The 27555-nt window shown below is 48.8% G+C and overlaps 8 protein-coding genes and 1 non-coding gene across 9 annotated transcripts; 8 read left to right on the top strand and 1 right to left on the bottom strand.

The window, feature by feature from the left end:
* Positions 1–627: 627 nt before the first annotated feature.
* Positions 628–2444, top strand: FPRO_12204 (uncharacterized protein; the record flags this gene model as incomplete). Its single annotated transcript, XM_031221760.1, has 4 exons — positions 628–737; positions 789–1767; positions 1823–1967; positions 2020–2444. The coding sequence occupies 4 exons, from the start codon at positions 628–630 to the stop codon at positions 2442–2444; spliced, it is 1659 nt and encodes a 552-aa protein (XP_031087287.1).
* Positions 2445–3508: 1064 nt separating this feature from the next.
* FPRO_12203 (uncharacterized protein) lies at positions 3509–4855 on the top strand (the record flags this gene model as incomplete). The annotated part of the gene is made up of 1 exon (XM_031221759.1): positions 3509–4855. The coding sequence occupies one exon, from the start codon at positions 3509–3511 to the stop codon at positions 4853–4855; it is 1347 nt and encodes a 448-aa protein (XP_031087286.1).
* A 280-nt stretch (positions 4856–5135) lies between these two features.
* On the top strand, positions 5136–6122 carry FPRO_12202 (uncharacterized protein; the record flags this gene model as incomplete). The annotated part of the gene is made up of 1 exon (XM_031221757.1): positions 5136–6122. One exon carries the CDS (start codon positions 5136–5138, stop codon positions 6120–6122), a length of 987 nt encoding a protein of 328 aa, XP_031087285.1.
* Positions 6123–6183: 61 nt separating this feature from the next.
* On the bottom strand, positions 6184–7956 carry FPRO_12201 (uncharacterized protein; the record flags this gene model as incomplete). The annotated part of the gene is made up of 4 exons (XM_031221756.1): positions 6184–6914; positions 6968–7616; positions 7672–7823; positions 7875–7956. 4 exons carry the CDS (start codon positions 7954–7956, stop codon positions 6184–6186), a joined length of 1614 nt encoding a protein of 537 aa, XP_031087284.1.
* A 977-nt stretch (positions 7957–8933) lies between these two features.
* FPRO_12200 (uncharacterized protein) lies at positions 8934–10358 on the top strand (the record flags this gene model as incomplete). Its single annotated transcript, XM_031221755.1, has 2 exons — positions 8934–9242; positions 9309–10358. 2 exons carry the CDS (start codon positions 8934–8936, stop codon positions 10356–10358), a joined length of 1359 nt encoding a protein of 452 aa, XP_031087283.1.
* A 2767-nt stretch (positions 10359–13125) lies between these two features.
* On the top strand, positions 13126–16746 carry FPRO_12199 (uncharacterized protein; the record flags this gene model as incomplete). The annotated part of the gene is made up of 3 exons (XM_031221754.1): positions 13126–13254; positions 13309–13346; positions 13395–16746. 3 exons carry the CDS (start codon positions 13126–13128, stop codon positions 16744–16746), a joined length of 3519 nt encoding a protein of 1172 aa, XP_031087282.1.
* Positions 16747–17851: 1105 nt separating this feature from the next.
* Positions 17852–17942, top strand: tRNA. The gene is given in 2 exon segments: positions 17852–17887; positions 17907–17942. It is a non-coding gene; the product is annotated as a tRNA-Pro (tRNA).
* Positions 17943–20008: 2066 nt separating this feature from the next.
* FPRO_12198 (uncharacterized protein) lies at positions 20009–20712 on the top strand (the record flags this gene model as incomplete). The annotated part of the gene is made up of 7 exons (XM_031221753.1): positions 20009–20031; positions 20147–20291; positions 20354–20374; positions 20427–20465; positions 20515–20535; positions 20596–20655; positions 20707–20712. The coding sequence occupies 7 exons, from the start codon at positions 20009–20011 to the stop codon at positions 20710–20712; spliced, it is 315 nt and encodes a 104-aa protein (XP_031087281.1).
* A 1418-nt stretch (positions 20713–22130) lies between these two features.
* On the top strand, positions 22131–22805 carry FPRO_12197 (uncharacterized protein; the record flags this gene model as incomplete). The annotated part of the gene is made up of 1 exon (XM_031221752.1): positions 22131–22805. The coding sequence occupies one exon, from the start codon at positions 22131–22133 to the stop codon at positions 22803–22805; it is 675 nt and encodes a 224-aa protein (XP_031087280.1).
* Between the last annotated feature and the right edge of the window lie 4750 nt (positions 22806–27555).

Below are 27555 nucleotides of genomic sequence, written 5' to 3'. Positions count from 1 at the left end.
TTCCTCTGACGAACCGTGGGCGCGTTATGTAGGTAGCCTAAACCCAGTCGCCAGCGCAAAGAACCCCCCTTTTGGGAAAATACATGACCAATGCCAACTTGGATGTCCACTTGGATGTCCACTTGGACTGTTTTGAAGGTGGTTGCAGTTGGAGATGTCTCATGTTTGATCGAGGGATTGATGAGAAGTGATCATGTTGGAGCAGTGTCGTGGTGACCAGGCGTTAATTGAAGTTGTAGCGCTCATCAATTGCAGTCGCCGCGACGCGAGGGAGAAGCACCCGTTGAGGATAAAATGAGATATACGTAAGTTTTGCAATGAGCCTGTTCATTGATTTAAGACCTGGTGCCTCTGGTGATCAGTCTCCAATTGAAGATGTCATCACCCCAATTCTCACGAGCCTCCGGCACTCGCTCGCCGGTGGTGGTCAGACCAAAACCCACACTATTCCCAAACAAGGGGTCTTAGCCTACCACTTTGTCGCCCATCACGTCGTAAACTCCAGAAAATTAGATCCCCCATTCAAATTGCCTGGGGTACGAAAATGTTTAAAAGACACTGACTTACTCCCCATACCCCAGATTTCATCACATCAACCTCCCCCCACAGCTTCGTCCTCACTTCACCATGTCTACCTCGGACGGTCCTTATACCTTGGAGCCTACAGCTCCCAAGAAGACTATCTGGAAGTCTATTCGGGAGAATCCCAAGGTCGTCTTTATTGCCTTTTTCGCTTCGTAAGTACTACCTTCGTATAAGCTTATAGACGACTTACTGACTGGTAATAGACTTGGTGGTTTTGAGTATGGTTACCAACAGGGTGTCTTGGGTCAATCCCTCGTCATGACCCGCTTCACACAAAACTTCCCCTCTGTTGTTAAGTCATCTTCTGCAACAGGATGGCTCACGTCTATCCTCCAGCTAGGCGGTATTCTTGGATCACTATCAGCTGGTGTTTCCAGCGAACTCATCTCACGAAAGTACACCATGTTCATCGCCTGCTTATGGGTCGTCCTCGGCAGTTATCTTTACGTTGGTGCCACTGCCGGAAACCCCCAGCTTCTCTATGCTGGTCGATTTTTGACCGGTGTTGGCGTTGGTCTTTTCAGCGGTGTTGGACCTCTCTACAACGCTGAGCTTTCGTCGCCTGAGATGCGAGGTCTTCTTGTATCGTTTTATCAACTTGCGACTATTTTGGGCATTATGCTTTCGTTCTGGTGCGGTTATGGAAGTAACTACATCGGCGGAACAGGCGACTCTCAGTCCGACCTCGCCTGGCGTCTTCCCTCTATCATCCAGGGTATCCCCGCTGCCATGCTCGCTGTCGGTATCTGGTTCATGCCCTTCTCTCCCCGATGGCTCGTCAAGGTTGGACGCGACGAGGAAGCCAAGTCTACTCTTGCCTGGATGCGAAAGCTCCCCATCGATGATGACGCTGTTCAGGTTGAGTATCTCGAGATAAAGGCTGAGGCAGTCTTTGAGCAGAAGGTTTTCGCTAGAGACTTTCCTCACCTCGCTGAGAGGAACAAGAGCCGTTTCATGCAGCAGATTGCTCAATATGTGACCTGCTTCCGATCAATGGATAACCTCAAGCGTGTCTGCACTGCCTGGCTTATCATGTTCTTCCAGCAGTGGTCTGGTATTGATGCTATCATCTACTACGCTTCCAACGTCTTCATCAGCCTGGGTCTTACTGGAGGAACTATTGCTCTTCTTGCTACTGGTGTTACTGGCGTTGTCTTCCTCATCAGCACCATTCCTTCTATGGTAAGTCGCTCAATTACTCGATACCCCGAACGTGTGCTAACATTGCCCTTCACAGTTGATCATTGATCGCGTTGGTCGCAAGCCTCTTCTGTTGATCGGCTCCGTTGTCATGGGTGCCAGTATGATCACTGTCGGTATCATTGTCGCCAAGTTCCGCCACGACTGGCCTAACCACGTCGCTGCTGGTTGGACTGCAGTTGGTAAGTCAATGCTTCGTCTACCAATGTTTAATAATCACTGACATAAAATCAGCTCTCATCTGGGTCTATATCGCTGGTTTTGGTGCTACATGGGGTCCCGTCTCCTGGACCCTCGTCTCCGAGATCTTCCCCCTCTCCATCCGCGCCAAGGGAGCTTCCATCGGTGCCTCAAGTAACTGGGTCAACAACTTCGCCATCGCCTTCTTTGTTCCTCCCATGCTCGAGTCCTGGGAGTGGGGAACCTACATCTTCTTCGCCGTCTTCCTCTTTGTCGGTATTCTCTGGGTCTGGTTCTTCTTGCCCGAGACCAAGAACGCTTCTCTTGAGGAGATGGACCGCGTCTTCAAGAGCCGTGCTGGTGAACAGGATGCTGAGTTACTCCGTGAGGCTCAGGCCGAAGTTGGACTTATGGGTTCTGCGGCGGGCCGCAAGGCTTCTTTTGAGAAGGAGGGTGAGAAGCATGTCGAGGCTCTGTGAAAGGGAGATGGCTCGTGATGATAGGATAGTCTGGATTGGGGATGAGATGCTTATGGCGATGATGAGGTTGTAATGTTAGATACCACGCTATGCATAATGATCATTTTGGATATTTCTCAACCTCTTTACCTATATCATCTTGCTTGATAGTGCCTAATTGAGAAGGTATAGTCTAATGCATATGTACAAACATGTGCATCCAATCAAGACTCATCTCAACGCCAAGACAACCATGGAAGATAAGTGATAGTGCTGGCACTAGCCAAATTTGTATTTATCGTATATAGTCATCGTATATACACAGAGATAATCTCTGGCAAGGTTTATAGCATCTTGTCGCAGAACAGACGGACGCTGACTGGCAGCTGGCGTGAGAAGATGGCAATGACATCATCCAAGATTGACGAATGCCACAGCAGCTTGTAAGTGATCAAACAACACATTTCAGAGCACTCCGATCATAACATCAGAGTATAGCTTTTGTAACGAAAGACTCGACCTCTACAGAAGTCTGACAAAACGACCGGCGAAGTGCGTGGTGAAATCGCATGTTTACGTGAGCGGGCCCAATCGCCACTATTAGCATACGAACAGTCTGATTTAAAGTCACAGACTCGCGCGGGGAACTTTACCTTGTCGCAGTCTGTGCTTTCTGGGGCAACTCAGTCCCAAATTGAAGGTCAAGTTACCTAGAAAATGGAGCCTTTGCTTCCTCCGGCTGTTACGTTACCGAGTCATGGCATCAGGATCGCGTCGCCTACGACCCCCAAATACGGCTTAGTCTGTCAACATCGAAACTTTGAAGATACTTCATGATTGGCCATTTGCAATTCCAATTGGTGAGTGGTCACCTTGGAATGGATCCTTCGGGGATCACCGGCTTCTGGAAAATTACCTTGTTTCTGTCACACTTGACACATGAATTGAACGTGGACAGGAGGAGGCTACAGTTCCCCTTTGGGACCGTATTTGCACTCATCATCACATTCTTCCTTGATGTCGCTCATGTCGTGCCTTGTATAGGCGATCAACCTAGCTCTCCATACTCCACTCATCATCTCACAATGGCCTTCTTCCCATCAGAAGACTTCTCCCTCGATCCCCGCTTCATCGAGCTCCAAGAAGAGCTCCGCACAGTCCTCTTTGCGGGCCTGTCTGGCCTATCACCCAGCGCTTCAGTCACACCCGAAGCAGACTCATCATCACCACCAACGTCATCCCTCAACCTCTCCAGCGTGACAGTCAATGTTCCCAATGATAGATTAATATGTTATCTTCAGAACTGGGTAACAGAATGTGCGCCGTACCTGGACAAGTTTGATGAGGATAAGCATTTCCAGATCCACGTTCCGCTTATGGCGCAAAAGAGCCCGGCGCTGTTGTATGCCATGCTTGCGTTTTCATCACGCCAGATGGAACGCAGAGGATTGACACAGGAAGGTGGTTGTGACAGTCTTGAGTTGTATCAGGAGAGCATTAGGCTTTTGAGTCCTGGATTACAAGCCAAGGATCCCAATATGCTTGTCACGGCTTGTATTCTTGCAGTTTTTGAACTCATGTCTGGCGGTTCCAAGAACTGGAAGCGTCACGTCGAGGGCTGCGCGTCGCTGTTTGAGTTCTTTGGAGTTGATGGTTTCTCCGGTGGCCTACCGCAAGCTGTCTTCTGGTGCTATGCGAGGATGGAGTTGTGTGGAGCAATTATATCCGATGGCACAGAAACAGCTGTTCTTCCTCTGTCAAAATGGGCTCCATCGCCACCCGAGTCGTTGGTATCATCTGAACAAGTCGAGCGATATGTGCGGGACATGTTTCATCGAAGGAGCCGAGATTGTCCGGACATGCAGGCTAACTGGGCTATTTATCTCTGCACAAAAGTCTGCGATCTTAAATTTCGAAGAACACAGAGTCTAGAACTCGGAAGGGTAGATGTTCAAGATGACAGACCGTTTCAAGAACAATGGCAACAGCTCTGGAATGAGCTTCAATACTGGCTTGACGAGCGCCCAGCAACAATGAAGCAAATCAGTATGGTCGAAGCAGGCGACAAACAGATATTTCCAGCCATGCTCTTCCCCCACTGGGCAGCTATCTCGAGTAATCAGATCTATCACACTGCATGCATCCTCATGCTGGAAATGCGCCATGACTTAGACTCTCAGTGCTTGGCGCTGTGGCATGCACGACAAGTCTGTGGAATCTCCTGCGCAAACCTTCATCCCGGAAGTCTTGTAAACTCTATACAGCCACTCTATATAGCTGGGAAGCTCTTCTCACATGTTAACGAGAGGAAGCAGATTGCTAGGCTGTTAAAGAGCATTGACAGGACGACGGGATGGGGAGCTTTGTGGAGGTTGACGGATCTTGAGGCTGAATGGGGCTACGATGTTGGCGCGCTGCTAAAGACGCTGTAAGGACTTGCGACAGGGATTTTTAGCGAACAAGAGACCCAGAGAACTGGTAACATATCATAATAATAAGCATGATTCCACTAGACCCCGTTCACATGCTTCTTTATAGACTATCCGCCATCGCATAACACACCCATTTTCAGGATAGCGTGCCCAGAGCGAGTGGAGTCCATCACCAGCACTCAGCAGCCATGCACTGCCCGTATAAAGGTTTTCTTCTTTTAGAATATCCCTGCTCCGTTTTTCACTACCTAAAAACATTCATATTCTCTAAATAAACGCCATGGAGTCACCGAGACCAGTCATCAGTGTCCTCGGATCACTGAACATCGACCTTGTATCATATGTCCCTCATCATCCCCTCCCCGGTGAGACAATAACTTCGAGCCAATTCAATGTCTTCCCTGGTGGAAAGGGTGCCAACCAAGCTGTTGCTTGTGCGAAGCTTTCGAGGACTTCTGATCTGAAGAACCCAAGCGTTGATGTTGCCATGATTGGTGCCGTAGGAGCCGATGCTTATGGTTCCGTACTCCTTGACAGTCTAAAGTCATATGATGTTGGAACAAACTCTATCATTGTGAACAAGGATGGGGGCGCTGGATCCCAGAGCGGAATTGCCATGATCATTGTCGATGAACCAACTGGCCAGAACCGCATTATCTTATCGCCTGGTGCCAACAATTCTCTACAACCAAGCCACTTCGCCGAGATCCCTGGCCCAACGCCATCATTGCTCATCATGCAACTCGAGATTCCTCTGGAGACAGTCATCCAGGCGTTCAAAGCCGCCAAGACGACAGGAACTCCCGTTCTGCTCAATCCTGCCCCCGCTCAAGTACTCCCAGTGGAGATCTACCAAGGTCTAGCTCACTTGATCCTCAACGAAACCGAAGCGGCCTTGTTGTCAAACAAGGACGAGTCTGAGTTTGAAAACATCTCAGTTGTTGAAAAGGCCGCTGCTGATTTTCTCGCTCGAGGTGTGCGGAACGTTGTGATTACTCTGGGTGGGAAAGGTGCATACTATGCCAGCGACACAGGTGCCAAGGGCCTCATCCCAGCTATGAAAGTTGAAGTCGTGGACACGACTGCTGCTGGTGACACATTCATTGGTGCTTATGCAGTTGAGCTTGCGGGTGCTGAGCAAAGGTCGGAGCAGTTCGACATTGAGAAGGCCGTCAGGTCAGGGATATGGGCATCATCGAAGACAGTCGTACGAAGGGGAGCGCAAGTATCTATACCATGGAAGGATGAATTAGAATCAACGAAGTAACGGAAAATAATTTATTACGATTCTCATGGTCCTATCTTTTCCGGTTCGCTCTCATAAAATGTCAAGCGTGCGCATTTGTTGGTGCGCTGGTATTTCGAGAAGAAGACCAAAACTGCTGCAGATCCGCAATCTCGCTCTGTAGAGCGATCTTTGTCGCATCCCCAATTCGCTGAAAACATGAGAGTAATGCCTCCTGCTGGGACGGATATGTCATATCTCTCGCTATACGGACAACAGTTGCGACCACGACAGGGTCCCATTGATCAGAAAAGTTGTTCCATAGAGCAAGTTTGGCAAGTTTTTGAGCATGCCAGCTTCTTGAGGCCAAGCGATGTGGCATCGATGATAATTTGACTAAGCGTGGTTTATATGAAAGCAGTATAAGGGCTGAAAAATGAATTGCTAGGTTTGCTTGAACCGCGATGGCGCTTGAATAGACGTCTGCTGTGAATGGGGTATTGGTGGAGGCTGCGTGGTCAACTTCAGGGCTTTCCAGTAAGGGGATCATGTCAGGAGGACGATCTCGAAACCATTGTACGCAGCGTGCCCATAATTTGGACCATGTTGCCCATACAAGCGAGTAAGAATCGTGAGTTGGTGATTGCACGGGTGCGATCCCGTTGAAGAGAGGGATGATTTCGTCGTGGATCAAGTGGCAGCATGCCGCAAGATGGGTTAGACAGTCGTCGTAAATGCTCGGCGGTGTCAGGGCGGAGATTAAGAATGTGTCGTTTATTAGTGGTAGAGACTGTAGTGATGGAGATTTGGTGGTAATAATGGAAGCAGCAAGCTCTGTTGGTCAAGGTTAGCTCGTCTCTTACAAGACATGAGATGGAAAATAACACCTGTCTTGAAGTGAAAGCGATTTAGAGTCTTGAGGGGTTCCTCCTGACTCTCAAAGAACTGACATCGCTCTCTCACTTCAACGCAATCAGAGTGCAGATTTCCCCACTCAGATGGCCCAGTATAAAAGAAGTTACCGAGGGCAAGTAGTGACCGTCCGATATTAGCGATAAAAGCATCCTCCAGGGATAACTGCTGCTGGAACTGCTGAACCAGGTGAGCATCGCCTTCATGGCTGGTGGAGCTCAAACTCCTCCTACTGCGGCGCATCGCAACCCATACAATGATATCCATTATGGTCGACTTCTCTGCTGCTAATGTCATGATCTTTGGCCCAAAGGTTGATCTTGGGGCATTTGAGTCTAGCCAGGGAACTATTTGATAGCGAAAGCGAAGCATTGCTGTTTGTCTCTCTGAGGAGTTCTGCTCTGATAGAACTGTTTCGTTCCATCTTGACGGCGTGGGTATTTGGTTACTGTCATGTTGGTGATGGTTATTGGTTGAAGGGATTGGGTGAGGAACGTCCGTAGTCGTGTTGTGAATAGACTCAAGCCTCTCTGTCTGAGCAGTACTGGCTATGGGGCTCTCAAAAACTGGCTCGGCGGGAGCAGGACTTGATTCGACAAAGGACAACAAACTATCTTGAATGGGCTGAAGGCAGTGTTAGTGCTAGATCGACTGACTCGCGGAAGATAATAGGACTGACCAGAGTTGAATCAGCATCATCGCGGTTATCCCCTTGCACGCTACCATCTTTCCGCAGCGATGAGCGAACCCCTGGTACAAAGGTCCACTCTTTGAACTCGCACGTCACATTCCTCCCGATACAACTGCCGCATTGAGGTCTTTGTTCATCACCTTGTGTCCAAATGTTAGACAAAGTCACCGGGAGAGACGCGACTGACTAACATTTTCTTCGACGTCTTCGACAGGGGATACAGCCTGTGCGGGACCGTCTTTTGTTATCGGGTATTCGTCTTACGACTGGCATTGCGATAGGGTACGGGACGCACGCGTTTTGACGAGGAAAAGATGGAGCGATGGGAAAAGAGGAGTCTTGAGGGCGGTGGAGATGGGCAGAAGCTAAACTTTATTCCCTGGGACCGACGATTTGATCAAAACGAACAGGTATCGCATTTTGGGATATGATTGCTGATTCTCATATTGAAGGACATTCTGGGGAATAAGTAATGAACCCCACGAGAAGGGTTCTTCATCTGTTTCTTGGCTGACGAAATGGCATGCAACTGCCAGAGGCACATTCCCAGGCTATGGTACTAGACCAGAACAGGAAAGGTTCTCGAAATCCCTCGTAAATGTTTTATCAATATTGTGCATCCTCTGTATAACTGAGCCTAAGCCTTGAGCATGAATCAGGATGGTCAAGGTTACCACAAAGAAGCAGTAGTGACCTCACATAAAACTAATCAGCACTCAATTTGCAGTCAGGTCATCAATCACCACTGGAGCGGATCCAAAGTTCAGAGCAGAACGTCACCCAGCAAAAAGTCGCTGGGCCTGATCAATGAACTGAATCAGGGAAACCGTTGACGAGAAGCTCACTAATACAATATCATAAACCGTTAATACAAAACGCAGCAGGAAACCAACAATCTAAATTTTTGAGGCCAATCTACTTGCGCTGTAGTGTTGCAACCATGATCGTTTGGCTTGAGTCTTGCCTGGGGAGGGCGTGGTCAAAGAGCGACGCCATCGTGGGAAAGCAATCTCAGCCTCAAAAGCCTGGACCACCGACTATAGACGCGGCTGAGAATACTCAAGTCATCATTGGTCTTTTCTACATGGGTTTAATGCGAGGCGCTTCTAGGCTGCATGAGAATGTCACCCCTCCGCAATGAAACGGCCAAAATATCATGAGGAGGATGCAGACATTATATACATACCTGGGAAACCGATCAGATTAAACCGATCAAAAATAGAAATAACTCTCTTCATGTTTCTATCACGATGAAGTTGCAGCTCTTACTCTTTGTTCTCTTTGCATCTGTTGCACAAGCCCAGTGGAAAAGTTGTTCTAGTCCCTGGCCCAACATAACCCCCGGTAAACAGTATACCCTCAAGGATAAATGTCGCACTCTAGCAGGCTATCCAAAGACATTTGAAAAAGCCAATACAGAAGTCACCGTGACGTATACGCAGCAATGGAGCCGTCTACCCAGCAACACCAAAACAGCCGTAAACCCAATCCTCAAAGAATCTCTCGAGAAAAGCTTGGAAGTCTACCGCAAATTTGCAAAACTTCCATCGAGAATTGTCGTCATCCTCACAACAGAAAGCGACGAAGATTTTACCGCCGAGACTTAGTATCCTAATCTTAGGAAGCTTACGTGTCAAATCAAGCTATTCAAGAGATGGACTACTGAAGCAACGACTAATAAACCTCGAGTTCTACAGGCTCTTGCGCATGAGATGTATCACTGCGTACAAAGTCTTGGAAAACTTGGGAATCATCCTGATCCGCAGTGGGTTCGTGAGGGCTCTGCGAATTATTTCAGTAACCTCGTCTTTCCTGACTCGAACGCCGAATGGCCTGATAAGAAGCATAGCGGCGTCGCGTATAAGCCAAATCTGCCAATCTATGCACATGTTGGTTTAGAAGCCTACGCGGCTAGCATCTTTTTCCAAGCGCAAGACAAGATGGACGAGGATGATTTGAACAAATTTGTTCTGACAACGCCCGGAGGATCAAGCGGGCTTGAAGAACGAGCTCGTCTATCACGTCTATCAGGATTTACTGACGAGTTTTTCACTTTCGCGAAAGCATTCGCACTACAGCAGATCAAAGACACCAATGGAGGTCTCATTCCGATCGACAAGATGAACCCCATTTCTGCGTCAATCCAGTTCGACAAAGCGGGCACTACCGGCACCGCAACGCTCACAAGCACATCGTTCACTATTTCGGTCTTCAAGATTACTATTGACCCTGGGAGGATGGCAAAGATTTACTCGTCGGCGCATGCTAACCAGAAGCTTGCTTACCGAAAGTCAGACGCCAGATCGTGGACCGACATGGCCGCCGATTCCTCTTCTGGACGCACTATTGATCTTCCATGCAATCAGAAAGACACTAAACAAACATTCATCGTTTTGTTCATCTCAACGAAGGATGTAAAGAGTGATAAAGTTAAAATCACGGTTACGACGGGTAAGCCGAAAAAGTGCGGCGCAAGAAGCGGATTCGTTCTGTATCCTCTCTTCAATCCTACCACTAGCGGCGGATACTGTCCCACCGGGACACATTCTTCCAGGCTAGCAATTTGGTGTTGCCCAGATGGAACACAGTTGGATGAACATGTAGCGCAGCAAGTCAGCATCTGCTGTCCAACAGGTCAGTCTCGTGTTGTAAATGTTGTTATGCTGGTAGGCTGATGGTCAAAGACGTGGATTGCAGCAAGGAAATCGTCCCGAATCATCTCAGATGCGCTAAACCGGAGTGGATACTCTGGAACAAGCAGAACAGAGAGGTCGGATGCTGTCAGATTGGATTTTACCCTACAGCGAACAGATATTGCACCACGGATCCTGCGGCATGGGATAGACGCTTCGTACAGGTATTCACATGCTTTCACTAAATACTACAAGAGTTTACTAACGGCAAAATCGGCAGATTTCACAGAGTAGTTAGTTGAGCTTCACCGATCAAATCACAGATTTTCATCAACAATGGGAATTTTGAGGACATTCACTCCTGCTTCATCGTATTTGCGGTATTTCATGGATAAATTCGTAGCAATAGGGTAGTCCGAAAACTCAAAATAAAACTTATTGCATTGCTGCTTAGCCTATGACGGCGTAAGTGATGTTCGTCCCAAGCCATATTCGGATCTAGTCAAGCTGCAAAAACCTCAGTGTCTGGAACCCTCCAAATGCGAGCCCTCGGATAAAGATACAAACCGGCGGATGCAAAGTCCTCACTGAGGATCGCTTAGCAAGAATTGTGGTTTGCCTGCCGTTGAACATGGAATTCTGGTATGCGCGTTACTACTTCGCTGCGTTTGGACTGGCCAAAGACTATATTGTGATGGGTTGCACCATTGGACGGCTCGTATTACTACTGAACTCAAAACGTTGATATCTCTACTCGTGGTTGCAACATGGCATGACTCTGCCTGTATGACTACGCTTTCGATAAGGCTGGACCAGCTACAATTGAAAGATCGGGAACATGTATCGGACTGTCTCGCCCAGTTCGCTCTAAGCCGTATCGCGAGCGTTTTGCCGAGTCAAACAATAGAGCGCCCGTCATACGAGGCGTATGTTAAAGCCGCATCATGCAAGGGCGAGGCTTGACGAACTGTTATGCTTAATCGATAGCTGCCAAAGCTGCATGCAGCTCGATAGCTAGTTCCAGGCCAGCAATCGCATCCTCCCTCACGCCATGGCTCAAGCTCTTTGACGCGCAAGCATGGGCTTTGGGGAATAGTGTAGCAAAATGGCGCAGCTGAGGGAGAAAAGGTGCATTGTCTGATAGCCCGAAGTGGGAAAGGTCGTTCGAGCACGTTATTGACTCTCTGCCACGTTTGTGTGTAGGTTACGGGGCTAAATGTGTTGGTTGAGTCGCGCAACTCTGTTTGGTGATAGTGTTATCGGTAATAAACAGAGTCGAGACGGCGAGACTCCAAACATTGTCTGTTTTGGTGATAACTGACCGTGATAGTGACAGGACTACCTGGGGCTAGGCTCTGCATTAATACGAGCCGCTCTGTGAATGGCTTGCGCTATGGACGAATACGTAGCTAGATCCGAGGCGAGCCAATAGGTGGTGAGAAAAGAGGGTCGCGATACCGCCTAGCCCGAGTTTTACATACCAGAGCGACAAGGCACGACATACCGACCCTGGCTCCTGTAATGGGCAGTGACAGCCGAGAGCTCTGCAGAATGTCATTGGAACACGGGGAACCCTGCTCGAGTGGACCATGATTTGCGTCTGGATGTTTGCAGATCAACGAGTGACTAAAAAGCTTGTCTGGGTGATCATCCGGCGTTGGAAAGTAAATTCATTCATCTGGCCATGACGGTCCATTGAATGGCAGCCTCCGCAAAGATATCAGTGGATATGATTCCAGTTGTATGGAAATTACAGATAGTGACTTATTATCGCATGCGATTGAGGTTACAGAATGATGGCGATGTCGAGATATGGCGGCTTGGTGGAGATAAGCCCAGATCCAAGCCTCTCGGCGAAACAGGGCACGGGTGAGAGACTTCGCTTAACCTCTGCTCCGTCAACCGAAGATGAAAAAGTAGTGAACGAAAATACGTACAGAAAGACATCTAGACCAAACGCCACAAGGAGGAGCCGCACAATCGCCAAGGTGTCTCTCTGCAGCGGGAGCCCGGGTAGTCGGGTCTCTCAACAGTGCTTCTGCCAAGAAAACTAGATCCGCGTGGCTCTGCAAGGGGAAAAGACTCGTTCTGTGTTAAGAATGGAAAGGATCAGCCTGGAATGTAAAGGGACCTGCGTCTTTCCCGGCCTGTGGCGCCACGGGTAGGCCCGTTTTGCATGCCGTTATTGGAATGGTGTCCTCTGTCTCGGTTCAGCTCTCCGATCTAGACCGTGCCTCTCGAGACAGGGGACTTGAGTCGCTGGACAAGACCTCAATTCACCATTTCCTTGGTTATTTCGATCTAGGAGAATTATTCCGACAATTGATTCAGATGGTAATTGATTGCAACGGGAATAGTCATTCTCTTCCTTGTTTTTCTATCTCCATATCATGTCACTGCCAGTATCATCCTGTCACCGTTTACAGTCTCTCTACCAAAGAGTCCCAGTCTCCTGGTACTCTTATCACTCACAATTCCATATGCGGAAAGCTGAAAATAGAAATTGAGTTCACACAACAGTCCATACCTTTTTTAGCTCTGGTCCCTGGAAGGGTCTTCTTGTGGCTAGAATGAGGCTCGAAAGGCACATTGAGTTTATACTGAATATCTCGACTAAACAAACTTTCAACCCAGACGGATTAGGAAACACGCCAACTTGAAGATATCGGCCATCGGCCAAGATGAAGAGCAACAGTTATTATAAAAAACCCTCATAGATCAGACCAGAATTCGATTTATTCTCATCAGCAATCTCACAGTCTACTACATTCATTGAGAGTAGTATATTCGCTACATTGTCTTTTTCGCAATGCATTTCATCAAGGCTATTGTCTGGGGTATATCCCTTGCTGCTGTCAACGCGGCTGCTTTGCCCGCAGATGGATCGGGTGTTTCGACCTGCGAGTACTCCGGCGGCGACCGAGCCTGCGAAGCTCATGTGAGTGCAACGCCTTATCGACCTGGTATCAATATGGGCTAACAATTTCAACAGTGCATCGAGAAGGGTAAAACCTTTGTATCCTGTGCACCGTGAGTACTCAGCTGAGTCAGCTGTGAGATGTAGCTAACATTCGATAGTGAGTGCACATGCTCCGGCCGCTTGGGCAACCCTCTGAGACGCCTCCTCAAGAGGAAGACTACATCGTCTGCCAAGCCTACCACTGTCAAGGTCCAGGCTACTACATCCAAGAAGGCTACTACCACTTCCAAGCCTGCTACAACATCCAAGAAGCCTACCACTACATCCAAGCCTGCTACTACATCCAAGAAGCCGACTACCACTTCCAAGCCTGCTACAACATCCAAGAAGCCTACCACTACATCCAAGCCTGCTACTACATCCAAGAAGCCGACTACCACTTCGAAGCCTGCTACTACCTCGAAGAAGCCTACTACCACCTCGAAACCGGCAACTACTAGCAAGAAGCCCACCACTACTTCGAAGCCAGCCACTACCTCCAAGCCGGTTACGACTTCTAAGAAGCCAACGACCACGTCTAAGCCTGCTACAACTTCCAAGCCTGTGACTACTTCCAAGAAGCCCACTACTACTTCGAAGCCTGCCACTACCTCTAAGCCTGTCACCACTTCCAAGAAGCCAACGACCACGTCTAAGCCTGCTACAACTTCCAAGCCGGCCACTACCTCCAAGCCTGCTACCACCTCCAAACCTGCTACTACTTCCAAGCCTGCTACCACCTCCAAGCCTGCTACTACTTCCAAGCCTGCTACTACTTCCAAGCCTGCCACTACCTCGAAGCCCCCCACTACAACCTCGAAGCCCCCCACTACAACCTCAAAGCCTACTACAACCTCCAAGGCTGCGACTACCACTTCCAAGGCTGCAACTACAACCTCCAAGGCTTCATCGAGCTCATCCTCCTCCAGTACCAGCTCCAAGGCTTCAACTTCGACTAGTGCTCCGGCTTCTACAAGCAAGGCTTCGACCAGTACAAGCTCAGCTGCAGCTTCTACTAGCTCTTCTGCCTCTACCTCTGCCGCTGTCTCATCTTCTTCTGCTGCTGCCTCATCCAGTGCTACATCCAGCCAGGCCACTGGTGCCCCTGCTGGCGGTGCCACAACCTCCACTTCCGATGATGATGAGTCTACTACTAGCACTCCTGCCAGCCAGTCCTCCAGTGCTGCAGCTTCTTCAAGCACTGCTGTGACTTCTGATGAGTCTGATGACGAGACTACCACTGCTGTCTCCTCGACTTCTGCTGGCCAGTCTTCTTCCACTGCCGCTGTTGATGATGAGACCACCTCAACTTCTGCTGCTGCTGGATCTACTACTACTGAGGCCGATGAGGAGACCACTACTTCCGCTGCTGACGAAGAGACCAGCACCTCTGCCGCCGCTACCTCTACCACTGAGGAGGCTGATGAGACCACCTCTTCATCTGCTGCTGTTGGAGCTACTACTACTACTTCTGCTGCCGACGAAGAGACCACTACCTCGTCCGCTGGTGCTACTACTACTGATGTCGACGAGGAGACATCTACTTCCGCTGCTGGAGCTGGTACTACCACCACTGAGACTGATGAGGAGACTAGCACTTCTGCTGCTGATGAGGAGACTAGCACTTCTGCTGCTGCTTCCACTACCGATGTCGATGAGGAGACCTCTACTTCTGCCGCCGCTGCTAGCACCACTGATGAGGCTGATGAGACTACCACTTCTGCTGCTGATGAGGAGACCACTACATCCGCTGCTGGTGCTTCTACCACTGATGCTGATGAGGAAACCAGTACTTCGGCTGCTGCTGGCACTACCACTTCTGAGGCTGACGAAGAGACCACTTCATCTGACGCTGGTACTTCCACCTCAGTTGCTGATGATGAGACATCCAGCACTACTACTTTCATCACCCTGACCCGCACTACCAGCACTGCCGATGAGGAGTCATCCACTGCTACCTCTGAAAATCTCACCGGTGCACCTGCTGGAATCTCTACTACTTCTTCTGCCGTTGACGAGGAGTCTACCAGCGAGGCTGCCACCTCTTCGTCTGTCGCTGATGAGGAGTCATCCACTCAGGCCGCTTCTTCTACATCTGCTGCCGATGAGGAGTCTACTAGCCAGGCTGCCTCCAGCACTTCTGTTGCTGATGACGAGACCTCTACTTCCGCAGCTGCCTCTACCACCTCCGTCGCTGACGAAACCACTAGCCAGGCCGCTAGCAGCACCTCTGCTGACGAGGAGTCTTCTACTCAGGTTGCCTCTACCAGCTCTGCTGATCAGAGCACTAGCCAAGCAGCTTCCTCCACCTCGGTCGCTGATGATGAGACTACCTCCAGCCAAGTCGCTTCATCTACCACTGCTGCCGATGAAGAGACTACTTCCAGCCAGGCTGCCTCCTCTACTACCGCTGCTGACGATGAGACTACCAGCCAAGCTGCTGCCACAACATCTTCATCTGCTGATGAGTCCACCAGCCAGGCTGCTTCATCCACTTCTGTTGCCGATGAAGAGACTACCTCTGCTGCCGCTTCTACCTCGTCTTCTGCTGCCGATGAGTCTACCAGCCAAGCCGCCTCTAGCACATCTGTTGCCGAGTCTACTAGCTCTGCTGGCGCCTCGACTTCATCGACCGCTGATGAGGAGTCCACCAGCCAGGCTGCTTCCAGCACCTCCGCCGCTGATGAGACTACTACTTCCGCTGCCGCGACAACCTCATCAGCTGCCGATGAGACTACCTCTTCAGCTGACGCTACATCTTCCTCTGCCGCCGAAACCTCTTCGTCAGCTGCTGCAACCTCCAGCTCTGCTGCTGACACCTCTTCCTCTGCCGCCGTCGAGACCTCTTCTTCTGCTGAGACTTCCTCCTCCGCCGCTGCAACATCTTCCGCAGCTGAGACTACCTCTTCAGCTGCCGAGACCTCTTCCTCCGCTGCTGCAACCTCCAGCTCCGCTGCCGAGACCTCTAGCTCTGCTGACACTACTTCTTCCTCTGCCGCCGAAACCTCTTCCTCCGCAGCTGAGACTTCCTCATCAGCCGCTGCAACCTCCTCCGCAGCTGAGACTTCCTCCTCTGCCTCTAGCACCTCTGCAGCTGACGCTACATCTTCCTCTGCCGCCGAGACCTCTTCCTCCGCTGCTGCAACCTCTAGTTCTGCTGCTGAGACCTCTTCTTCGTCAGCTGCTGAAACCTCTAGCTCTGCCGCTGAAACCACTTCCTCAGCAGCTGAGACCTCTAGCTCTGCTGCCGCAACCTCAAGTTCCGCTGCTGCTGAAACCTCTTCTTCGGCCGCCGAGACCTCTTCCTCTGCTGCCTCTACCACTTCAGAAGCTGATGCTACATCAACCTCGTCAAGCTCTTCCGCTACTGATGAGACTTCAAGCCAGCCCACGACCTTCTCCACGGTCACGCGAACTGAGTCGGAGTCGGAGTCCTCCACATCTGAGGCTGCTACCACCACAACTGCCTAGATCTAGACGATGGGGTCTGAGACGCGATGTCTTGACGCGATTGCGCATTGCGATGATGACAGGTCTATAGAGAGACCAACCTAATACACATGATAATCTACTTACTATTAGAGACTGTGATATAGTTTAGATTAGCTTGAATCTCATTACTGTTTCATCCTTTATTTGCTTGACTCATTTGGTGACTTTGTGAACCTATCTACGGAGTACTGTCTTGTTTTCGCGTTCTGGCTATGCCTCAAAGACCCAGCAAAAGTGACTGAACCTTGTCGATCTCAAGCTTCCACCAATCAAGAGCTCGCCAAGCGACGCGTCTTGAAATCCACTCCTTCATTCCGGCTTCACTTGGTAGTTAGCAAGCATCGGACCGAGCGACTTGAGAGTGATTGAATGGTAAGACGCGTCATACTTAGAGTTTTTGACAGAGTTTGCCTCTTTATTCATCATAAATTTGGAATAAGAGCCGCCTGTTTCAATTCGAGAACAACAGAGAGCGTGCATCATCCATCCATTGTGACCCACCGGGACTGTCGCGTCAAGTGCCGTACCCTAGACCTGAGTCACCGGACTGCTAATGATAATTATCTGAGTGCCGGCTTATAAATATAAAGTGCTCAATTCAATATTGTCGAAGTTTTTTATAATCTAATTCCGCGCGAAATACATCACGTTGGTCATTTTGTTGCAAATTTGCTTGACTGACATTGGCCAGCATTTCCAGTGTCGACCAAACCTTTGCCTCTAACGTGTCACGAATCGTAATTTGTTACACCCCAAAGTCTTTTATCCCAGAGCCGGCTAAGACCCGGCTAACGTGCAATAATTTGAACATGGCGGCTGGATCAAGTAAATGCTCATTATCTTTCTGCTTGCATCATCCTTTGGGCCAGGCACATAAGCTGCTGGTTACATGTAAGCAAGTATAGGTTGATCTAATGTGAAGTGGTCTCAATTTCTTGGCTTTAGCGCCCGATTGTTTATCCTGTTATCGACCTTCGTCAAGATGTTTTCCAAGTCCCTTTCCTTTCTGTCCCGCGGCCAAACAAAACCCCCAACTGCCGCTCCCGCACCAACGACAGCATCATTGCATCTGTTGTTCTAGGTCGGTCTGGTGGTCTAGTGGTATGATTCTCGCTTAGGGAAAACCCTACAGCTCAGCTTGCGAGAGGTCCCGGGTTCAATCCCCGGCCAGACCCTTGTTTTTTGTACCCTTTTGCTCTTTTTTAACTGTCATTGTGGTGGAACAAGCAGTGTCTCTTCTGTCTGGGCGTTTACTTTTGTTAAATGTGGCTATTTCTATGTAGCCTAAACATAATTAATGCCATGGCCAATGTTGCCTCAACCATAGCAACAGGCACCCCAGAGTCAAAGCCTCACAACCACAAAGGATGACGACCACTCTTGAAAAGGGATATAGGAACAACCCTGAAGTGCCGGCTTCCATATGCCTCAAGTGGCAAATAATAATTGACACCACTGCTGGGGCGATCAGCGTTCGTTTCATTCTTTGCCTCATCCACGGTTCATCATTGCCCATATTCTAAAGAGTCCGCCAAAGGAAACAAAGTATGACGATGACACTGACGAATTATCGATATCGCCGTGGAAGGTCTGAGATTTAGGATATCATCCTGCGAGTGAAGCTAGGTTGCAAGTCGAAGAGGGAGCGCGCGATTGGGGATGCGTGTAGTCAATATTGGATTGGTTAACGAGGAATGAGTGCTTACAGCTGTGAGAATAGGTCAGCAAAGTTAACTGACTGAATACAGACTGCATAAAAGTAGTATTTTATTGCGTTCAAGAGTGGGAAGGCTCTCGAGGCACGAATGCGTCCTCGTTTCCGTGAAAGCGCCATCGATACGACCAAAGCTCTCATGCGACTTTCATCTCAGTGCTTCCAAAGCGTCGTCTTTCAGAATCATTTTATGGCCCGAATACGAAATGAGGGATGCCAACCAGGTTCTAGGTTCTGTCTGCTGGAATAAGCTCTCAGCCACAAGTCTCAACTCCAAATAACACATCTAGCTCAGGGATACCAACTTTCTTCGCCTGATGACGATCGGAATATTGGCCGCCACTCCCTAATAACTGGGGGCGAATACTCTGCGAAGTCCAAGCAAACATGCATCCAGTTCTTGTCGCTTTAGCCTCAGGTAAGCGTGCTAGAGTAAGATGCATTAAAGGTATAGAAATATGGCCAGATGTACCGAACGACGCCGGGGCTTGAATGACTTAGGCACCTCGGTCTTTACTGTGAAGCAAAGGCATGATGTGGCGCTTCATCTTGACTCGATTGGAGTAGAGGATTTCTACTTGTTCATTATGTAGCGGCGCTGAGGATCAAGAAAATGCATCAAGCCTTATTTCATGTTAAATTTCGCCCTGGGGAGGTAGTGATCGGCGACAAAACCATATCTCTTGGGGAGCGCATGCGCTTGTGTAACAAACCATTTCAAGAGAGAAGCTCTCCCTGTTGTAGAACATTCGTAACCGTGTGGAATGCACCCTTAGTTGAGGTCTATTATCCAGATCAGATTGTGTAACAGTTTGACTTGGCAAAGCCGCCACATGATTCACGTCTCGACATTGCAGTATGTTGAGACCCACTTTAACGTGTTGATGCTCGGACTCGTCTCTACCTTATGCAACCACTGCATTCATGCTCACTACCTGCTCAAATGATACCGCAAAACCCTCACTTGATATGCCGCTGCGAGGATGCCCATCGCCCGCCAGAATTATCTCAAAATTCGACATCGCGTCTATGGCGACGATACCGGACAGCCACAGTCTTCCGGCCGCTTGAGGCCACGTTAAGAGAAGCTCCCGCGGTGCAACTAAGGATGCTGGAATGGCCCTACGTAAGGTCCCTTTGCATAGAAAACATCAAGGTGAGTCCAGGCGGTTGCGAGTCAGAAGATAACTGACATTTGGAAAGTGAACAACAGCGGACGACCAATATATGCCCCATTTGCCCCAAAGCGCAACCAACCCACGATCTGTACTTTCTCGCACGCCGAATGGACACCTCTCGCAAGACCACGCTTTCATTCGGTCTCGGCAAGGCCAGAAGCACCCTGCCTGCTTACCGATGTCGTGTGGCCACCGAATCCTTACCCGAAAGGCCTTCCAATCACCGCCAAAGATAGTCGAACCGATTGTGTCGCGCAATTCGATCATGGCTCTAATAAAAGCATTTTACAGCACCCAAGAAACAATCGGACAATCTGGGACCATCTTACTACGTACTTGAGCAGTTACGATGATGGCTCCGCGGACTGCCGAGTAGAAGGCCACCCAGGTCAGCTCCTTCCTCAAGGAAGGAACATCGGCATGACGATAACCGGCGGCGACGTCAAAATTTCTGCTTCCAGCACACACACACACACACACATACAAGCTCCATTTGTGTTGTTCAGTTGATTCACACACACACACGCGGGGCTATTAACCTCGTCACATTCCAAAGTCAAGATGCCCGGGTCCTTAGGGTCCGTGCCGAAAAACTAGAAGAATGGTGGAGAAATGATACCAAGGGCGCTGCGGTAAGTCACAACAAGCATCCATATCAGAAAGGAGAACTCGGCTGATGATAACAACGTTTCAGCGCCACGACATCGATGGGCGGGTAAGCTAGTGTCGTCAACTCCGAATCTTTACATTAGTGATAACAAGTATAGAAACTGGCCGAGAAGGAGGGTGGCCCCTCCGCCATCGATGTAAGGCAATCCCTCATTGAATTGAGTTCCGCATGCTAACTGGGAATAGAACCTCTTCCAGCAGACTTGCGTAAGTGACACACATTCAGCCGCGCCCAGGATCTATGACTAACAGCACTGCCCTTTATAGCAGGAGATGGAGGCCGCTGAGGCCAAGACCACTGAGGATGGCAGCTCCGAAATGGAGCAGGTAAGTTATTTCTATTTAACTATTTATTATAAAAATACTAATACCTAATAGCAGTAAATGAATAAGGGGGGTGGAATTTTCTCGCCCCTTTTGATTACATATTAACTAAAATGCTACTAAGAAACAGAGCCTTAAGTTATAGTGTTAGCTAATGTCTATTTACTTATTAGCCTTAAGGAGTAAGAAGATATTAGACCTTAAATATAGGGTGTTAAAATAAACTCATTAAAAGTTTTCTTAAACTTAGTAAATATATCCTAAACTTATTCTAATTTACCTAAATCTTTTTATCCTTTAGTGCCTGTATTATGATTCTAAAATGGGGAGAGTACAGTAATTCGTGAATTGTTCGAAAGACTTCGAAGCATCTAGGTCAACCCGCCACTAAATGAACTCTCGCTTGGAGAGTCTGTCTTCAGCAAGCCTTGGTGATGCGCTGAATCGAGAGACTTGGAAATGGATTGACATGTCAATGAGATTAGGTCTTACTAGATTATTACTGGCGCTTGATTTCGAAAGGAACCTACCTCTTTCACGGGTATGGCATACACCTGTCGGAAGCTGGAGGCTTGTAGTCAATTCTTCAGCTAGTAAAGCCGTATTGGAGATATTGGGTCATGCAAAGGCACCAAACTGCACCTGGCCATGTTCCTACAGGATGCTCATCACCACAAATTATGTTAGTCTTTGCACCGGGAAAGCTTAGAAATCAAGTTCGACAACAGGATTTGTCAAAGTCAACCTGCGGAATGAGTCAAACCCATCGCTGACTACAGGTGGTATTCTGCCTAAACTCCAAATCAGATAAGCTGGGACTTCCTAATGTTAAAAGTCGATCTGTGTGGTCGATATAACTGAGGCACATCTAACTTTCGAAGGATGAATATAATACATGGTGAAAATACAAACGGTGTGTGATAACAAGGTTTTGCAAACGAGTTTTGATAGCAAATAATATTGCACCCACGTTAAGAGAGTGACAACTCATACCGAAAAAGTATAATCGGGTGAGGATGTAAATATGTGTCCTCCTGTAGCTTCTGGTACCTCAAACATATCTCTTTATTTCTCCTCATCATTTAAGCTCAACACCAAAGGTCACGACTCACTGAGGACTTCATGCTTATTGCCACAAACGCTATCGTTGCCTTATTCTCAAATTATATCTCTGTTCCAAGACAAACTTTTGAGCAGCTATGACTACTTTCAAAAGATTTACAGAGCTTCCTCGAGAACTTCGAGATCGAATTTGGAGACTTGCCATCCGAGATGACCATCCTTGAGTACACATCTTCGGACAATATGTGACCGGACGTCATCGTATCCAATTTTGCGGCGGTACAAGCTTTGATTTGGTTGCACCATCTTGGAGACGGTACTTTGAGAGTTTGGATGAGTATCACAGCGACGAAAATATTTCCACATATCTTTTAGACAGCGGCTTATGGACCGCCTGTCACGAGTCACGATGCATCATGGAAAAACATTTCAAGCATTCAGAACGACAAGTAACACTACGCCGTCCTAATGACTACCAAAGAAGTTTCAGTGAGAAAGAACTTTCCGAAATGGCCACGTCAGGCTACTTCGGCGGTACCCCTCTCGAAATAGTGACAGTTTTCCCCCACAGAGATCTTTTTGTCTTGCAGCATAATGACTTGGACAAGATCGACTGGGGTTGCCTTGGCTTCGAAGCCTCTCTGGCATTGCCAAGAGAAGGGTTCTCTGGTGTGGATCACGTCGGAATAGAGTATGACCGAGCGTGGGGGGATGGATATTGTATAGATGAGGATGTTAACTGCACGTTTTTAAAGGCTTGTGTCGAAGCAAACTATACCATCTGGTTTATCGACCGCTACCTGAAAAGAAAGAGTCAAGGTCCAGCGTTTAAAGAAGAATCAGACTGTTCCTGGAAGATCAATGCTTTTTATGCCAGCGACAGGAAACTTTTAGAGATCAAGGACTACGATGACCTTTTCAAGGACTGGGAATACATCGGACCGGTGGAAACCGAGTGGTATGATCATATGCATCATTCGCTGAGCTTTGTTCGCCAGTTACGAGCTGATCTCACCGATCAGTACATCACTAACGACTGTGAAGCTGAAAAACCCTGTGTCATTGGGCTTCTTGGATGGGCCCCCTTATGAGCTGCTGGGGCAGATGGGAGAGATACCAAGAATACAATGAAATACAATGGAGACGATCTTACTACTAAATAATTCCACCCATATTAAAAATCATGACCTCAAGACGTGTTTAGTTATGTCAATTATGTAAGACTATGGTATTTTGCGATCGAATAGATTTGTCCAACGATACCTCCTAACCTGCTGGCCAAGTAGTGCGTTGGCGATCGAAGATCAATCCGTCCCACATCCGGGGGTCATCCGGTCTCTGAAACCTTGTCTAGGCATCGCAGTGGACGATGAGCATTAGACTCACTGCACCAATCTCTGAAGTACATTTCAGATTGAGGCAACACAAACGATTGGAGGGAAGCTTGGTTGTGACGCCGGGTCAAAATTCGCATCACTCATGGGAAGACCATCTGGCCATGCGAACAGCGTTTGGGCATTCTTCGTCATTCGAACTGTGCGTTAGCAGAGATTTGTAACCGTGCCATCTGACGAGGTAGCGACATGTTCAAAAAGCTGTTGGGTCTGACGATAAGTGGCGCAGGGGCATTCGTATATTTGTTGTTCTCAAAGTGATATCATTTTGCTACAATACAGACCCTTGCGACTAGGGGTCAGGGACCCCTCGACAGCGAAATTAGTCTTTCTCAGTCACTCGTCACTCTGCAGCGTCTCCAGACTTTGGGTACAGGTCGAGTCATCTTCTCAAACGTTCTCCCCACCTCTGTACCTTGGCCCGCGCGGCACGGCGGTATCGACCCTTTTGCGGTTCCGCTGTCTTGGAGGGCCTTTGTGACGACTCTCCCCGCAGTGGCTCAGTTTTCAGTGGGCTGCCTCGCTTCTATGGCCTTCGCTGGTCTTTCCCTTGCAGCTCCCAGTAATGGATTGATTGGTTCTTGGAATCTTGGTTCTGGCCACCCACCCTGTCCAACAATTCAGCAACAAATCTCTGCCAGCCCAGTCTACAGGTTTTAACAACGCGTGCCGAAGGAGGATGCGATCTTGTGCGAGCCACTCGATGAGTATTTCTCAGGATCCAGCGAGGAATCAATCACCCAAGCTCTGCACTATTGACTGGAGTCAATAGAAGCAGACACATTCGTGTTATCCACTATGATTTCGATGAGAAAGGATTACGCCGAGCCCTTCACTCTGCAAAGAATGCGTACCCAGCTGGCTATGCTGATATAGGCCGCGGCCAAGGGAAACGAGGGGACAATGACTGTAAGGAGATGCCCATGAGCATATTGGAAGCGTGACTGGCGCGAGCCGATCTCGAATGAGTTCATTGGGGGAAGAGTCGAAGATGCAAATCCTGTCAACGTTCGAACATTCATCAGACTTGTATGGTCATTGCCATTACATCTTCGCCCAAACCCTACCGGCGGCAGGCCCCCTCCCGACGTTGAAGCAATCAAAGACCCATCCATCCTGTTTCTCACATCCTTTCGAACTCACAACTGTCGACATCGGCCACTGCATGTCGTCACGACCTTTTCGCATGATGCCTTGGTCTCATGAGCTCCGCCCTCAACGGCATGACAAAACCCAGCTCTGTAGCTTTTGAAGTGACTTGACTTCCAGCGAAATTCTCACTGTCTATCACGATGATACAGACTGACGAAGCTTGGTAAAGGATGGCCATGGCGATTTCCGCATCCACTCTGAACCTCGTCAACCGATCACTCCATTGCAGTACGGCTCTTTTATGCCATGCGCTTGCCAGCCAATCACGACATCCCAACCAAATCACATTCGCTCTACTTCGAAGAGTCACTCGCACATGTTCTAGCGAAACCCAGCGCCAAATCGGCCAAAGGCTTCTCTTAGTTTCTCTTGAAGTGACTAGTCGCAACTTTTGTATCGAATATGGCTCAGCTCTCCTTTTGAACAACAACCTGACATTATGGGAGAATCTGGCTTCATCACCCAAGGTTTCTCATTCTTAAATGGTTTTCTTCCTTATTGAGTGCCTGCCCCTCCGATTGCCTCCTCACACCACAAGATTCGAGAGACTGGGTTCAACTTTTCATCACGAAGCCACTTTTCTGCAAACTCTCGTGCTCATGTCGAAGCAACTCACAACGTTTTACATTCGTACCCGCCTCTTTCAATACTTGAACTGACTCATCATTGCCATCTGCATCGCTAAGTATGAACTTCCGGCCACGAAATACACGATACTACGCACAAGTCAGGTGTTCAGATTAACTTAGTGGAAGCCGGGTTTCAAATGTCATATCCCCTCATAGAACCTTTCCTGGGTAGGTATTCCGAGGACACGACCTATGACAACAATCTTTGAAACCTAGCACGCCTACTATAGTCAACTGACAATTCAGCAAACGCCTCCTGCCGTTGGAATTTCGTCCAGTGGGACAAGGAGACCTGGTATCTTATGATCCCACGATCGCGTACGCCATCAATTGGCCAGAAGCTTGATTCCGGAAATGCATAACAGCGGACTTCGTGATGACATGGTGCCGATTTCAAGCGCACCGCCGTAAGTCCTGCTGGCCCATTTACAGACCCCTTACTGATTGCGTACCAAGAACCGACCAACCACTGGGAATTTCACAACGGAGAACTTGTGATGAAGCTCGAAAGCCGTTACTCACCGCCTCTCCCATCACGAAATACCACGAAAGGTCTCAATGCCATTTGAGATCACTCACGAGCCGTTCCCATTCCCAACCTGCTCAGTCATCGCCCTGATTACCATACTCTGTGTCACAAGTGTGTCTCATCGTCCCTGCCTGCCTAGTCTCTTCAAATACCAACAAACTACTTTGATGTTAAGATAAGTTCAGAAGAACGTTATATTGATGAGTTACATCTACTAACTGCTACAGGATCATGACGAACAGTCCCGACCCTGTCTAGGTCAAAGTATCAGCGACAGCCCATCAAGCGCAGAGTCCTACGACAACACTGTCTCGCTCGATAATTCGATATCTGACAATCGGCCGTCCCTCATCTCCACAACCCAATCAACCCCCTCTTTTACTCGCCGCTCGCATATCTCAGAAACATCCTGACTGCTTTCTCACCTCAGGTGCCGCTTACCGTGGAAAACCTCTGGGGTAAGCCTTATTTCACGGAAACAAATATCGTGCCACACTCACCCGTGTGGGCAGCCCAAAGCACATGCTGGTGGCTTCCACTCCCCCCGGAAGATAGGTGCCCTCCCTCCGGCCATTACTCCGTCTCTCAATGCAATTGTGCTCTGGGCCTTCGAATCCTACCTTCAGAGCGCAGATTGACATGACAGCCGCGCCTTTGGTTGATGGGCAAACCATGTTTCACGGCATCTTTAACCGTTCCTCGCGGTTGGACGGGCCCCAATTGACGCCTTTGAATAACAACAAGCATGGACGAGCGGCAGTGGTGTTTGTCACGAGGAAGAATGCAGAACCACATCATGCGTGCAGGGAACCACAACGAGTGCAATGAATTGGTTACTGACACGGAAGAACAGCGACGGGTACCAATCGAGGAAGTAGTCACACACAGCGAAAGGATTGTGAATACAAGGAGGTTGAATGTCTCTGCATACTTTTATTGTGTCGACTCGCTAGCAGCGGCCTCTTTGGCAACATTCAGACCCTGAACAATACGCTAACGCTCACTACGAGCGGTCTTACTCCTCAGTCTGTGTTTTGACCCTCGCGCCTCTGTCAATCCGCATCTATACCAAAGCCAAGATAACAAGCGGCCATCCATCATCGTGCAGGGCCCGGACGGGACACCGACTGAAGTCGGCAGTTTCAAGCCATGCGAAAGTGGCTGCGCGGATGCCGCATGTTTCTTGCCTTCTGGCTTGTTGACCACCAGGTGCATGCACCATCGAGACGCTTGGTATAGCCGTCCTTTGATGTGATTTTATCTGCTGATATCTATCCACTTATTGCCGAACCTCGACACATAATACGGGCGAATGTCTCAACGGCTCTCCTCGCTGGTGATCATTCCCGGTGCCACTCAATATACGATTTATCTGCTGCAGACTCATGTCAAGTTATTGGATGACGCGTGCGTCAGGTACTCGACTGTGTAGAGTAACGGAACATGCCCGCTTCAGGTATCGTTTACCAGTGGGTTTGAGTATGCCATTTATCAAGCTGTGAAACTGGAAATTAATAAAAGTGTTAGTCACGAGCAGCTACACATCGTGATGAGGATGAATGATTTAATCCCAAGTCACTCACTGTCCGGCTGATATGTAGGCTTCAGGGAGCGAGAGATCAATCGAGTCAGTGTCGGATTGCGTCTCAGTTCCGATGTCCAACGTCAATGCTGAGGAACCCCGAAAAGTCTGTCAGCTGGGATTTCATACCACCTCGAGCCCTTCTTTTGGTACCACTCAATTATGTAGCGCGTCTCTCAAGTTCATATACTCTTCAAATTCTCGTCCTTGCGACCGGTTTCGTGATCCACGGTGGGCATGCTAGCGAGCCTTGCTGGGGCAATTGGGCTTGAAAGATGAGCAAAAGGAGTTACTGCGTGCTGTCCTTCATTTTCTGCTTCGCGGGTTTCTTGGCTGAATGATTGAACGGAAGCTTTTATTTGAGATCCTTGAGGCATCTTATTCCCAAACAGCGCTGTTGCTTGTTGACGGAAGGATGGACAAGATTTGGATGCCTGGGGATGATGTCTTGTTTGTTGATATCTGCTTCTCAGAATATAACACTTTAGCGCGAGGGACAAACTTCATATAGACCCAAAGAGACTCAATATTGAGGGCTTCCGAATGCTGGCTCGT

The sequence above is a fragment of the Fusarium proliferatum genome, assembly GCF_900067095.1.
Source record: "Fusarium proliferatum ET1 genome assembly, contig: FPRO_scaffold010, whole genome shotgun sequence".
In the NCBI taxonomy this organism is placed as follows: Eukaryota; Fungi; Ascomycota; class Sordariomycetes; order Hypocreales; family Nectriaceae; genus Fusarium; species Fusarium proliferatum.
Note: the sequence above shows the minus strand (reverse complement) of the source record. Positions and strands in the feature narration are given on the sequence as shown.